Genomic DNA, 15322 nt, shown 5'->3' on the forward strand with positions numbered 1-15322 from the left:
AGTCGTTTAGTGTAACCTTTGACCCAACACATCATTTTTCCCCAGTATCCCGGACAGCCACTTGGACACCCTCGGAAAATGTTCAACAATCAGCCCATTCAATTTATGGGCTCAATGATTAGAATGTTCTTTACTAAAATTGGCCCTTCTGTAACTTCTAGTCCTTAATCCTACCCAGTTATGCAATCTTGAGCCTCACAGGATAGATTTAATTCCACTGCTATATGAGATCTCCCATGGAAATATTTTCAGCTGGTGTACCATCCTGGCCCCTTTTTCTTAAGAGACACAGCATGGGATGCCAAACAGAAGCTGATACCCCCTGAGCACACCGACTCTTCTTGAGTAGTATTTACACTCTGTGCTTTGGGCTTTTCATATCATTGAAGAGTAACAAAGGCATTAATTTAGGGGAAATTACATCTCAGTATCAATTCATATTGTGTTTATTGTCAAGTAAGGTTCCTAAGTCCTTTCTGAGTGTAACTAGTGTGCCATAATCTCCCCCCATTCTAGCTCATAGGTTTTCCCAATCAACCTATGCTTTCAAGATTTACAATCTTTTTGGATTCGGCCCATAGTTTCAGCCTGTCAGGGTATTTTTGGTTCCACATTCTGCCATCCAGTGCTTTAGCTGACTCAGTAGCACGCCGCCTACTAACTTAATCAGAGTACAGCCCACTCAGAGTGTGCGCCACAGAAGGCGAGGGTGTTGGTGTGTGTGTTAACTCCTCTACCTGCACCCCCTGACCAGGGTTCCTCTAACTCAAAGTAGGTGCCAGGCGCCAGGTACTTTCTGCCAAGGGAATGAATATAGGGGTGAACAAATGTCACACAAGAATTCAATTCTCCCCCCTCTTTTCTCTATTCCAAACATTTACAGTAACACTTTTATTCCTGGCTGGCATTGTGTGTCCTTCACCCAGAGGAATATCATCATTTACGTAGTAAGTTCTCAGCTTCAAGATTACAAAACTAGGTGATGTTAAGGATGAGAAGTTTTAGAAAAGCCAAATCTAACAATATTTAAGGAACTTCTAATGTAAAACAAATGTAAACTGTAAAACAAATCTGGGCAAAGGAGAAACCCTGCCAGATTTTCATTAAACCACTAATTATCACCACTTGGGAAGAGTTGTTCAAAATTCATAAAGCCGGCCAACTTCACTATCATCCCAGCCTTACTTCTCCATATGTGCCCCATGGGTGTCATGACAGACTTGTTAAATGCTTTGTTGAAAACTGCAGAGTAATGGGTAAACTGAAGGCCTGATCTGGCAGGGAAGGGGAATGTCACAAATGCTCTGTGTTCATTGAAAAACTCTATTAATCGTCACCGCATGACAAATATATTATTCCAATTCCTAGCTAAAAGTTGAGTATTTCAGCCTTTTATACCATAATGCAGAAGGCCAAGATGTGACTTGGCCAAATTCAACTGTGAGTCTTTCTAGACACTTATTAACCTGGGTGGGTAAAGTTGGGAGAGAGTACTGGATGCCCAGAGAAACTAGTTGGTGCAACTCATGACGGGCTGCCTCAGGTGACAGCACCACATTCAGTGTTTTAAAGAAATGTGGCAGCTTTCAACAGGTCCCAAGACCCAGGAAAATGCAGGATGCTGGGTGCAGTGTGACCGCGGGGCATGTTATATCAGGAGAATGACAGCAGCCTGTTTTCAGGCGATTAGCCCATGCTTACCAGGCCCTCAGCCAGTGAGTGGGCAGGAGCACCTGCTCCCTGTGAGGAAGGGAGCAGCGCCAGATAGCCTGTCAACCTCCATGTAGCTTTGGGGTCGTGGCAGGGCTCCAGCCACAGTGAGAAGGGGAGGCAGAGCCCAGGATCCCTGACTCTGCCCAGCGCCCATGTCCGCTCAGATGGAAGGTGGGTGCCCAGAGCTCCCAGCCAGGCACTACGTACAAGGCTGCCATAGAACAGGATTGCTCTCGAATCCCAGAGGCATTTTGGCTTGTAAGGATCATAATCTGTCTTTATACAATTTATCACAACCTGAAATTATCATGGACATTTATCTGTTTACTAATTAACTGTCGCCGCCCCCCAGCCACCTGCCTCCCCCACACTGCTGCACAAGAACTGGGTCCTCGTCCGTCGGATGCATTGCTATATTCCCAGGGCCTAGGACAGCTTCCAGAGCATAGTAGGTGCTCAGTAAATGTTTATCTTATAAGAATAAATGGTATAAAAATCACTACCTGCTATTAGTACCAAGTGATATTATTTGATATTAAAATGTCCTCACCTGCTCACCAGTGAAATTCTGAATAGATGTCATATCTGTAGAGTTAATAATTGAAACCTGAAATCATAGAAATTAGATAGGTACATCATTTGAAATAGAATTAGAGAAAAACATTAATTATAACTTAAATCACTTTTAAATTTTAGAGAAGAGCGATAAATGGTTAGCCATATGTAAAATAAAAGTGCAGTCCATCAGAATGATCTTTAAAAACCCCACTGAACTTCTTGTTTATGGTTAAGTCTAGGGGTTCTTTTGGACAAAATGCATGTTACTACTCTGAAGTGGAGAAGTAAAATTTGAATTCAAGAGCATTGAATTCAAATTTTGCTTCCTTTGAATATTTCTTGAGAGCAATTAATCTGCTGGTTGGTGAATTGAACTAATTAGGATTTTTGTATAGATTCATGCTCTTAGGAGAAAATGAAGATTATGCCTCTTTGCAAAAAATTAAATTTTAAGATGATATTCATATAGCAAAATTATTCCCTTTAATTCTATTCAGCCCACCCCTAATCTACAAATATTATAAGTTTACTAGACTTTTTAGAAAGAAACAGTATTTAAAATGTTTTCATTTAAAAAGTCTTTATTGGCCCTGGCTGGCGTAGCTCAGTGGTTTGAGCGTGGGCCTGCGAACCAGACAATCGCAGTTCGATTCCCATTTAGGGCACATGCCTGGGTTGCAGGCCGGTTCCTTGCAGGCTAACTACCAGCAGGGGACGCACGAAAGGCAACCACACATTGATGCTGCTCTCCCTCTCTCCTTCCCCTCTAAAGATAAATAAATAAAATAAAATCTTTTTAAAAAACCTTTAAAAAAATAAAAAATAAAAGTCTTTATTTTATAAGGTCTATTTATTTCCTTTTCCTAATTTTGTAGTAACTAGTTATAATGGATTCAAATAGCATTCCCCCCAAATCCACGCTGTTATTTGGAAGTAGGGTCTTTGCAGGTGAAGTAAGTTAAGGATCTTGAGATGAAATCCTCCTGGATTTGGGGCAGGCCCTATAGCAAATGACTGGTGTCCTTATAGGAAAAGAAGCGGGCACACATAGATACAGATGGGAGAAAACCGCATGAAGACTGACACAGAGATGGGAGTTAAGCCACTACTTGCAGAGGAGAGGCGGGAGCGACCTGAAGCTCCGGAGACAAGAGGAAGAATTCTCCCCTAGATGCACGGGAGGAAGTCCAACCCTGCAGACACCTTAATTTCAGGCCTCTTGAGAGAGTAAGTTTATGTTGTTCTAAGCTACTCAAATTATGGCCATTTGTTGTGGCAGGCCTAAGAAAACGAATGCAGCAGTGAAATCACCATGGATTTTATTATTGCTACTACAGGACACACTAAAATGTTGATCGTATCAACAATGAGGGCCTCTGCAACTGTCCCTAGATTACGCATACGGATCAGGCAGGCTCCGGGGGTGTGGGAGCTGTGTGGTCACACAGGGACCCAGGGTCAGATGGGCCCCACCCTTGCTTTTATGCCCAGCTACCATGTCCTGAGATTCCTAATAATTTTCAACGAGCGGCCCCGCATTCTCTTGCACTGGGTCTCACCAGTTATGTAGCTGATTCTGCACTGATTCTCCTTCTTAGAAACAAAACAAGCATGGATCAGGGCGGCTTGCTACTTAAGGGCATTTTAAAAGATTTAAAAGTTGTATACACAAGAAAATATTCTGTAATGTATCCTTAGTACTCACATATCCAAAATTCTGTGCTCCTCTTGGAACTCCAGCAACCAATTCTGGTGATTAAAAAATAGTCATTTAGAAGGTGAATTTTATGTATAATTTCTTCTTACAGCTATACAACAACTCAGTTAAAGACAGTATTTCTTAAATGAGTACATCGTGCAGACAGCAGGAAGTTTGCAGTCATGGTTTTGCACACATTGGATTTTGCTTCTGCTGCAGACAATAGAAAACAGAAGACCTGATGTTGCTCTTTGAGAGTAACCAGTCCCTGTCACCAGGCTCCATGTGTTTCTGCCTCTAGACCATAAGCCTGGATTCTCAGCTCTGAGTGTGATTTGTAGGTCAAACCTCTTTCCCTGATCTCTCCAGCTTTCACCATGGCGACATCTTTTGTACTACTGCAAAAAGTGAACAGTTCCTGTCACACTAAAATGTTAAAAGAATTTTGGTTATCTAAGAAAAGGCCACATATCATAGATGATATGAGTCTGCCCCCCGAAACTGTTGGCAGAAGAAGTAGGGAGCAGCCTGGCAGCCGAGAAAGTTTCAATGACAGAGATACAGGGAAACAACCGTGGAAAGGGGGTAGGCGTTCCAAGGCACAGAGAGCTGGCTCTAGGAGTATTGTGGGTCCTTTGTGCTGTGGTATACCTGGGATGAGCCACTGACCCTTTTTTTTTAGTCACCTGCAATAGGTGGGAGGTGGAAACTCTGATTATCAAAGATCTTTCCACCTGTCACTTCTATAAATCAAACTATTATCTGATTCAGTGGGGTTAAAAATGCAGTTTAATTTTAAAAAGAGGGGCCTGGAATATAGTCCCTTTCCATTTAAATTTCCCTTCCCTGACTCCTGCTCCTAAAAGTAGAGCACAAATTCCAGCATTAATGCTACTTGCTGTGCTCAACATTAGCAAACATGGGGTGGTCACACTGTTAGCAGTAATAGTCAGAGAAGATTCATTTGGGGCTAGATGTTGGACTTTTCAGTAGTAAATTAACTCATTTAATCAACAAATATTTACAGGCACACATACAGAGTGAAACACAAAATTCCCTGCTCTCCTGGAGCTGACACTCCAGTTGGAAGAATTGGTCACTTTAAAAAACAGAGCTAGTGAGGTGGTATGTTAGAAGCAGGTAAGTATAGTGGAGGAAACTAGGGAGTCCGATGATACAGAGAGTGCTGGAGTTGGGATGCGATGTATTAGGGTAGTCAGGGAACAACCTGGAGAGAAGGTGACACACGGGCGAAGACTGAGGAAAGTGGGGAAGGGAATATTACGGAGCTCTGGGGGGAGTGTGTTCCAGTCAGAGGGAGCAAGTGCCGAGGTGTCTGGAGGATTCACAGGAAGAAGGAGGCCGTGGCGGCTGCAGTAGAGGGAGTGAAGGGTCAAAGAGTAGGTGACGAGTTCAAAGCAATTAGTGGCTTCATGATGAGAGTTTTGGGGTCATTGTAAAGATTTGGATTTTAGCCTGAATGAGCTGGAACCCCACCGTGAGCAAAGAAGTTACGCAATCTGATTTCTGTTTCTAAACGGCCACTTTGGCTGCTGGGTTCAGGGACTACGGGAGGGTGAAGGTAAACACAGGGAGGCCAGCTGGGCAATTATTGCAGTAATGTCAGTGGAGCTTGGATATTATGAAAAATATTCTTGAAAAATAATGTTCTTGAATAAAATGGGGTTCAGAAAAACTAAGCTATCTGGATACATTGCTAGGAAAGCTGTCAGAGCTGGTAGCATATTGCTTGGTTTCCAATAATCTTTACTTGGTAGGAAGCAGATTCTCCCAACACCTAAAGACTGATCACAGCCAGATGAAATGGGGTTGACTGGTTTCAGGATCAGGCTGTCGACCAGGAAAGACTAAGGGGGATTACGTCATTTGGGACACACGGCAACCACTACTCACATCCTACAGACACTTTGTTTTTAAAAAATCAACCATCATCACACTCAGTAACTTTGGATTTTGTAACCTCATATGGCTACAACATTAAGACATTATCAAATGAAATGTTGATTAAAAGCATTCATAACTGTTTAAAAATGATCAAGACAATACCCTGACTAGAATCTGAGGCAAGTTAGAAGTGTCACTGAACTACCTAAATATTCAGGGAAGGGAGAGAAAATACAAGACTTTTCTCAGAACCATTTCAGTAACTTCTGGCGAAACTTTCAGAAGTCTCCTAATATTGACACTGTGCACAGGAAATATTTAGATCCCTGGCCTCTAAAGACATGACGTGGACATCAACCCCACTAATGAGAAGCAGAAGGGTGGCTAGCATTTGTTGAATGTCTTCTACCCACTAGTCAACATGGCATGCTCTTTATAATAATTCTCTAATTTAACTTCTCAAAAGTAGTCATTCACATCCATTTGGGGCAAGCTGGGAAACTGAGGATGAGAAAGGTTTGGTCACCAAACATAATCAGTGAGTAGTGGAACTCAAGAACTGGCAGCACTATCCTTTCCATCCCATCAAATGACTATCCCAGGATTCAGTGGGACCAGACTATCCCAGGATTCAGTGGGACCAGACTATCCCAGGATTCAGTGGGACCAGATCACTTTCTTGGGCATTAGCTCACCTCATCTCACTCAAAAATGAGAATGGAGGATCTTAACCTTTTTTGAGTCATGAACACATTTGAAAATTAGATGAAAGTTATGGATCTTCTCATGAGATAAATTCACATACATACAAAACTTTGCGTATAATTTCTGGGCATTCAAATTCCATGAGGTCCATCCATGTACCACCTAGAGTTCAAGGATCCAGTATTAAGAATTCCTTGTCTATAGGGCATAAAGTTGCTCACTATTTTGCATTAAATGCCCACTTTTTCTTGTTTAATTAAGTAAATAGTGAACAGCCTTGGACTTTGAATGGTCTCATGAGTGGATTATAATCTCTGATAATGCCTCTACTTTCGATACCCATAAATCACTTAAAACTTGGACCCGTTCTCTAAATATTTCTGAGAACCCATGGAAAACCACTGTGACTTTCTATTATGTTTTCCTATGATAAGCTGTTACACATCATCATTAATTTCCTTGGGTCCAAACTGAATGCCCTTCTGGAGAATTTTCCAACACAGCCCTAATGCCGCCTTTAAAAATCATTTGGCACATTTTGCAGTTTCCTTTGGTAAATCACTAAGCGACTGTAAGATCTGACTTCATAAAAGCAATAGTTACTCAATTCTATCTCTGATGGCTCCTAACCCAGGGATTCTTTCTCATTACAGCTAACATTTAAATTGTAATGTTATGAGCAATGCACTGTTCTGTGAATCTTACAGAATTAACTCTTCAATCTGTGCAAGAATCTTATGATGTAGATGATACTATCATCACCATCATCCCTATTACACAAATAAAGAAATGAAGGCACTGACATCTTAGGTAACTAGGTCCCAGAGCTTGTAAGTTGCAGAGTCAGAGTTTAAACCCACGTGGTCTGGCTCCAAATTCCATGCTTTTTGGAATCACAATAGATTGTCTTTTACTATCTTGAAGAAAAAATGATGGAAAGAGAGGGCCTTTAATAATTAGCTTATATTCAAAAGAAAAACGTTCTTCTACAGAAAAAAAAATACCTGTCTTCAACCTCTACCTAGTAGCAAAAAACATTCATGAACTTCTGCTCTGCATGTCTTGTCAAGAGGAAACTATTACGAGAGCTGTGATGACTCCTAAAGATGGCCATATTTAATTTACTCTTAACTTTTTGTCAATTGTAAGACACATTAGTGGAAAGCAGTTAATGTTCATCTGAAACAAGATGGAAAATGGCCAATATGGATTGCTGATGGAGTTATTCAATAAATATTACTAGTAAATAAACACTGCCATATACTGTCATATATATATGATAGGTGCTGCTATGGACTGAATGCTTCTATCTTCTGAAATTCATACGGCGAAAACTAAGATGTCTTCTCTGGAAGGCAACCAGGTCATGAAGGCAGAGTTCTCCCAAACGGGACTAGTTCTGTGTTCAGAACTTTACCCTAACCTCCTACAATTTTTAATCAGGTATTTTGTGTTTGTTGTTTTATGTTAGCACGCCTCAGCTCTAAACTCTGGGAGTAGGTTCCCCTCTGTGTGCTTAATACTTAACACATAGCCGGACATGTAGTAGGTGCTCAGAAACATTTGATGAGTGAATAAGTGATAAATGCCTTAGTGGGAGGAAAAATTAAAATTAGATGATACAGGAGTTTATTTTTTTAAGATTTTATTTTATTTATTCCTAGAGAGATGAGAAGGGAGGGTGAAAGAGAGGGTGAGAAACGTTGATGTCACAGATGAACATCGATAGGTTGCCTCTCATTGCACCCCTTCCAGGGAGTGACCCACAACCCAAGCCTGTGCCCTGACTGAGAATTGAACCAGTGACCTTTCACTTTGTGGGATGATATACAACAAACTGAGCCACACCAGGCACAGCCTGATACAGGAGTTTAAAGAAGACAGCTAAGGAAGGATTTCTAGAGGGGATGACATTTAAAAGTGCCCTCAAAAGAAAAAGTAGCATTTAGCCACTGGAAGATGAGGGTAGATACAGAATCAGAGGATTGAAACCTAGAAGACAGAAGGTGGGGAGCTACGTGAGGACAGAGATTGGTTTGTTCTGCTACTTCGTGTTTGACCATGTCCAAAGAGAGAAAGAGGAAGTAATGTGGAGGTGTAGGTTGCTGATGCATGAGGGGCTTGGTTTGAATTTGTTGATACGAGATCCCTGAAATTAAAACGAGGGATCTTCTTCCGGCCAAGATGGAGGCAGAACACCGTGCCTCCTTGCACAATCAAGTTTAAAAACAACAAAGTTTTAGTAACAAAAACGCAACCAAAACACAGAAAATTAAACTGTGTGGAAGTCCAACAACAACGAACCATTCAGCTGGACCAGTAAGAGGGGCAGAGTCAGTGGCTGGCAAGAAAAAACAGTGGCTGCTGGGCCATCCCAGGCGCCCAGGCGGCAGTTGGCAGATCCCAGGTGTGGGGTGGCAACAGGCAGACCCAGTGAGGGCGCAGGGCGGCTGGCTGACCGAGATCACACTTTCACATTCAGATAAACCACATGAGGGAGTGAGCAATGCCACAGACTGCACAGGCTAGGGCCTCGGCAACGGGAATTAAAGCCTGAAAGCACCAATTGGAAAAACTTTCAGGGTCAAGGCGCCAGGAAAAGCTCCCAGGCTCAAAGAGAGTTTGTTGGAGAGACCTACAGGGTCCTGGAGGGTGCACAGGCCCACACACCCAGGAGCCAGCACCAGGGGGGCTAGGTTTGCTTTCGGGAGGCAGCAGAGAGGACCAAAATCTGAGAGAGAGCATGGAACAAGTGCCATTGCCCCTCTCTGATCCCACCCCCACATACGACGTCACAGCCCAGCAACTGGGTCGCCCCACCCTGGTGAACACCTAAGGCCCCGCACCTCATATGAAACAGGCCCATACAGACCAAAACATTATGGCTCAAGCAGAAAAAAAGCTCAAAGCCTCAGAGCCAATACTTCTAAGCGACCATGAGATAGCCAACCTATCAGATGCACAGTTCAAAACATTGGTGATCAGGATGCTCACAGAACTTGTTGATTTTAGTCACAAATTAGAGGAACAAATGAAGGCTAAACTAAGTGCAATGAAGGGAAATGCACAGGGAACCAATAGTGATGGGAAGGAAACTGGGACTCAAATCAATGGAGTGGACCAGAAGGAAGAATAAAATGACCAAACAAAAAAGAATGAAAATACAAGAATTCAAAAAATGAGGAGAGGCTTAGGAACCTCCAGAACATCTTTAAATGTTCCAACACCTGAATTATAGGGGTACCAGAAGGGGAAGAGGAAAACCAACAAGTAGAAACCTTATTTGAACAAATAATAAAAGAGAACTTCCCCAATCTGGCAAAGAAAATAGGATTCTAGGAAGTCAAGGAAGCTCAGAGAGTCCCAAAGAAGTTGGACCCAAGAAGGAACACACCAAGGCACATCATAATTACATTAGCCAAGATTAAAATGAAGGAGAGAATCGTAGAAGCAGCAATAGATAAGGGGACAATCACCTACAAAAGAGTTCCCATTAGACTGTCAGCTGATTTCTCAAAAGAGACCTTACAGGCAAGAAGGGGCTGGAAAGAAGTATACCAAGTCATGAAATCCAAAGACCTACAGCCAAGATTGCTCTATCCAGCAAAGCTTTCATTTAGAATGGAAGGACAGATAAAGTGCTTCTCAGATAGGATCAAATTCAGGCAGTTCATCATCACCAAGCCCTTATATGAAATGTTAAAGGGACTTACCTAAGAAAAAGAAGATAAAAAATATGAACAGTGAAAGGACAGCAAACTCAGTCATTAACAACCACACCTAAAACAAAAGCAAACTAAGCAGACAGCTAGATCAGGAGTGGAACCATAGAAATGGAGATCACAAGGAGGGTTAACAACAGGGGAGTGGGAGGAGGAGAAGGGGAGAGAAGGTACAGAGAATAAGTAGCATAGACAGTAGGTAGAAAATAGACAGGGGGGAGGGCAAGAATAGTATGGGAAATATAGAATCTAAAGAACCTGTGACACATGGACATAAACTAAAGGGGGGAGGGAAATGGTGGGGGAGGGGGTGTGGAGGGTGGAGGGGAATGAAGAGGGGAATAGAACAACTGTAATGGCACAATCAATAAAAAGAAATAAATTAAAAAGAAACAAACAGTAAAAGGAGGGATCTTGATTCCTCACATCTGATGTGTCACAGCATGGCTTTTGTATAAATCATTTAATTATCTGTATTTTTCTTATTCAGAACATGGGATTATGGGACTAATTTTTTATTGCTCAATTAGAGTGCATAAACATTGTTATTCATCCATATGATATTCTTTGAGACTTAAAAATCTGTGCTAATGTTTTTTGTTTTGTTATAGTGTTTTGCTTTTCTAAAAGACATCATATACTTTCTGGGATTCCATTTACATACATTTAGTATAGCAAAGAAAATTACATTTGTAAAAGGTCTTTAAAGGTGATTTTTACCTTTCCCCATGTATTACAAATGACTTACATTCAACAATGTCCCTCACCTTGCTGAGCGTCTCCTGTAAATTCCCCAGCAGCAACTGAATATCCTGTTTTAAAGAAAGAAATTACATGTTTGAATGCTTAACAAATAAATCAGCTATATGTCTAGAAAAATGAAAGAACTACCATTGTACGGCTTTGTACAGAACTCTCAACAAATAGTGTAACACAAAAGTGTAAGGTTCTATACAAGGAAAAGCTAAGCATGCCAGCATGAACACTTTCCTGCTAACTCCTGGAAGCATGTTTCTGAGTATGGCAACTCCTAGTCTGGGGCCACTTTTTAAAGCAGGATTGCTTCTCAACCCACCTTCAAGTGCAAATGGCGACCACTGCACTTTAAAGTCACCGGTTCATCATGATCAGACAGGATCCTCTGAACAGTATTGCTTCTGCTCAGATTTTGCTCTTTCTGATTACCAACAAGACCTAATTCCTGATTCATTTAATGATGGTTTTCCACAAATTTTACTTAGCTCTAAAATGTGGTGAGATCACAAAACATAACTTCTTTCTTTTAAATGCATCAATCTGGCAAAATGCCAACCAGGATACCACAGGTGGGAAACAACAGCAGTAACATGACATTGTGTAGTTTGCACATAACAAACCGTCAAACATTCTAGCAACTGGAAAGTCTCTTGCTGTTGCTCTGGAAATTGGAAAGGCCACCATCAATTTGCCCACAGTGTAGTACTGGGCAGCCCCTCTTAGGACCCATCACCACTGGCAAAATATTTTATATACAAAAGACTGCTACAAAGCCTATAAAATAGCTCTCAAGTAACCCTGACTGTTGAGGCTCAGTTGGTTGGTCTCATAGACCAAAGGGTTGTGCGTTCAATTCCCAGTCAGGGCACACACCCGAGTTGTAGGTTTGATTCCCAGTTGGGGCACATAGGAGAAGGCAATCAATCAAAGGTTCTATCACTCTTCCTCTCTTTCTAAAGGCAATGAAACAACGTCCTCAGGTGAGGATTAAAAAAATAGCTGTCAAGTCCTGTAGGGTATATATCATGACTGAATCAAAAGAAAGGAAAGCTAAGAGTCCATTGAAGCTAATAAGAAATGAAAACTTTATTACAACAGCACTCGGCTGTGCTCTGTGGCTGCTGCAACCACCCCCACCCTCATGTCAGGTACACACTGAAAAACCAGCAGCATCACGGACCGACTCACAGTACTTCACAACCAATAAAAGAGGAGAAATCTTTTAATTAAAGGCTGAACTTAACAATGAAAAGAAAGAAAAGAGAAAGGAAGCTGTGAAGAAAATGATTGCTGCTGTGACCGTGGGGAAGGATGTTGGCTCCCTCTTTCCAGGTGCAGTGAACTGTAGACAGACTGACAACCTGGATCTGAGGAAGCTGTGCGTCTCTGCCTGATGAACCATGCCAGGAGTCACCCGATGTGGCCATCATGGCTGCCAACAGCTGTGTGAGGACTGTGAGGATCTCAGTCTCTGATTCGGGCCTTGGCAGTCAGAACCATGGCATGCATCCAGGTGGACAAGATTGCAGACTATCTCTGTGAGCCCCTCCGCAAGTGCTTGAAGGATGAAGATCCCTCTGTTCCGAAAACAGCAGCAGTCTGCGTGGCAAAACTCCATGATGTTAATGCCCAAATGGTGGAAGATCAGAGATTTCTGGATTTTCTGTGGGATGTCATAGCAGATTCAAATCCAATGGTGGTGGCTAATGCTGTACAGTGTTATCTGAAATCAGCAAATCTCACCCAAACCACAACTTACTCGATCTGAACCCACAGAACATTAATAAGCTGCGGACTGCCCTGAATGAGTGCGTGGAATGGGGCCAGATTTTCATCCCCAACTGCCTGTCCAATTATAACCCCAAAGATGATGGAGAGGCTCAGAGCATCCATAAGCGGGTGACTCCCTGGCTATTTCATTCCACCTCAGCGGTGGTGCTTTCAGCAGGAAAAGTCCTAATGAAATTTCTGGAGTTGTTACCCAAGGACTCTGACTACTACAATATGCTGCGGAAGAAGCGGGCCCCTCCACTCGTCACTTTGCTGTCTGGGGAGCCAGAGGTGCAGTACATCGCCCTGAGGAACATCAACCTAATTGCTCAGACAAAAACCTGAAATCTTCAAGCAGAAAATCAGTCTTCTTTCTGAAGTATAATGATCTCATCTATGTTAAACTAGAGAAGTTGGACATCGTGATTCCTTTAGTATCCCAAGCCCATATTGCTCAGGTTCTGGCCAAACTGAAGGAATATGCCACAGAGGTGGGTGTTGACTTGGTTCGCAAAGCCGTGTGGGCCATTGGATAGCGTGGCATCAAAGTGGAGCAATCTGCAGAACATCCTGTAAGCACATTGCTTGATCTCATCCAGACCAAAGCAAATTACGTGGTCCAAGAGGCAATTGTCATCAAGGACATCTTCCACAAGCACCCCAACAAGTAGGAAAGTCTCATTGCTGTTCTGTGTGAGAACTTAGACTCGCTGGATGAGACAGATGCTGGAGCAGCTGTGATCTGGATTGTGGGAGAACATGCTGAACACACTGACAATGCAGATGAGTTAGTAGAGGGCTTCCTGGAGGGTTTTCAGGATGAAAGCACCCGGCTGCAGCTCACTTTGCTTACTGCCATCGTGAAACCGTTCCTCGAAAAACCATCAGAAACACAGGAGTTGGTACAGCAGGCCTTGAGTTGGGCAACACAGGATTCTGATAATCCCGACCTTTGAGATAAGGATTATATTTATTGGCAGCTTCTCTCAACGGACCCTGTCACAGCCAAAGAAGCCGTCTCGTCTGAGAAGCTGCTGATCTCTGGAGGGACAGATCTTATTGAACCAACTCTGCTGAATGAACTAATCTGCCACATAGCTTTGTTGGCCTGTGTGTATCATAGCTCTCGTGGAAGGAAGCCATGGAATCCACCGCAAACACTTGCCAATACATCATGAGAGCACTGATGCTGGTGACAGCCCTGTTGGCACCACCACTGCCACCAACCTGGAGCAGCCTCAGGTTATTCCCTCTCAAAGTGACCTTTTGGGAGACCTTTTAAACCTTGACCTCAGTCCCTCAGTCAATGTGCTAGAGATATCCTCCATGCAGGTGGGAGCAGTGGATCTCCTGGGAGGAGGACTAGATGGTCTGCTTGGCAGTGACCTTGGTGAGGGCATTTGAGGAAGTCTGGCAGTGGGACAATCCTTCACCCCATCGTCAGTACCTGCAACCTTTGCTCCTACTCCCACTGCGGTCAGCAGTGAGCTGAATGATCTATGTGTGAACTCTCCACAGGGAGAGGCATGGCACATGGTGGAGGTGTGGCTCCTGAGGCTGTCTGGCTGCCTGCAGTAAAGGCTAAAGGCTTGGAGATTTCCAGAAACGTGTTCATTATCAGGGGCACATCTGTATGGAAGTGATCTTCACCAACAAAGCTCTGCAACCCACGGCAGATTCTGCAATCCAGTTTCACAAGAATAGCTTAGGTGCTATCCCCAGCATTCCTCTGGCCATCCACACACCACTGATGCCAAACCAGAGCACTGATGTCTCCCTGCCCCTCAACACCCTGGGCCCAGTTGTGAAGATGGAACCTCTGAATAACCCGCAGGTGGCTGTGAAAAACGATACTGATGTCTTCTACTTCAGCTGCCCCATCCCACTCAATGAGCTTTTTGTAGAAGATGGGAAAATGGAGTGCCAGGTCTTCCTCACTACATGGAAGGATATTCCCAGTGAAAATGAACTTCAGTTTCAGATTAAGGCATGTCATCGAAATGCTGACACTGTTTCCAGCAAGTTGCGAAACAATGTTTATACTATTGCCAACTGAAATGTGGCAGGAAGGACAGGACATGCCATACCAACCTCTGAAGCTCACCAGTGGCATTTGGATCTTGGCTGAGCTGCGTATCCAGCTAGGAAAAGCCAATTATACGCTGTCGCTGAACTGTAGAGCTCCCCAAGTCTCTCAATACATCTATCAGGTCTACGACAGCATTTTAAAAAACTAATAGGCTGGTCCAGTGCCCTCCAGCCACCCTGTGCAAGCCAAGAACTCCTAACAGGAACAAATTGTGTTGTTGTATAGAATCTGAACCCCAATACACCGAGGCCATCCACCAAGGTAGTAGTGACCAGGATAACCTGTGCTAAATCAGGGCTCAGCCTGTGGGATAGTTTCAGCTTCCTGGGAACGTTTGTTAACCACTGCTTCAATCACCTCCCACCTCTTGCCACCTGCTGCTGCTATCGGTCCTCATTTGCGGGC

The 15322-nt window shown here is 43.2% G+C and overlaps 1 protein-coding gene and 1 pseudogene across 1 annotated transcript in view; one reads left to right on the plus strand and one right to left on the minus strand.

Moving 5' to 3' along the window:
- The window catches only part of ITGA8 (integrin subunit alpha 8), a 172097-nt gene that overhangs the window by 116754 nt on the left and 40021 nt on the right, over positions 1-15322 (minus strand). The window contains exons 8-10 of the mRNA XM_037060759.1: positions 11070-11114; positions 3977-4020; positions 2264-2320 (exon numbers count right to left, since the gene is read on the minus strand). Coding sequence (XP_036916654.1) covers positions 2264-2320; positions 3977-4020; positions 11070-11114 — 146 coding nt within the window. The remainder of the gene's footprint in view (positions 1-2263; positions 2321-3976; positions 4021-11069; positions 11115-15322) is intronic.
- LOC118997108 (AP-1 complex subunit beta-1-like) lies at positions 12084-15065 on the plus strand (annotated as a pseudogene).

This window comes from Sturnira hondurensis, unplaced genomic scaffold (assembly GCF_014824575.4).
Source record: "Sturnira hondurensis isolate 20B ecotype Veracruz unplaced genomic scaffold, ASM1482457v3 Scaffold0012488, whole genome shotgun sequence".
NCBI lineage: Eukaryota > Metazoa > Chordata > Mammalia > Chiroptera > Phyllostomidae > Sturnira > Sturnira hondurensis.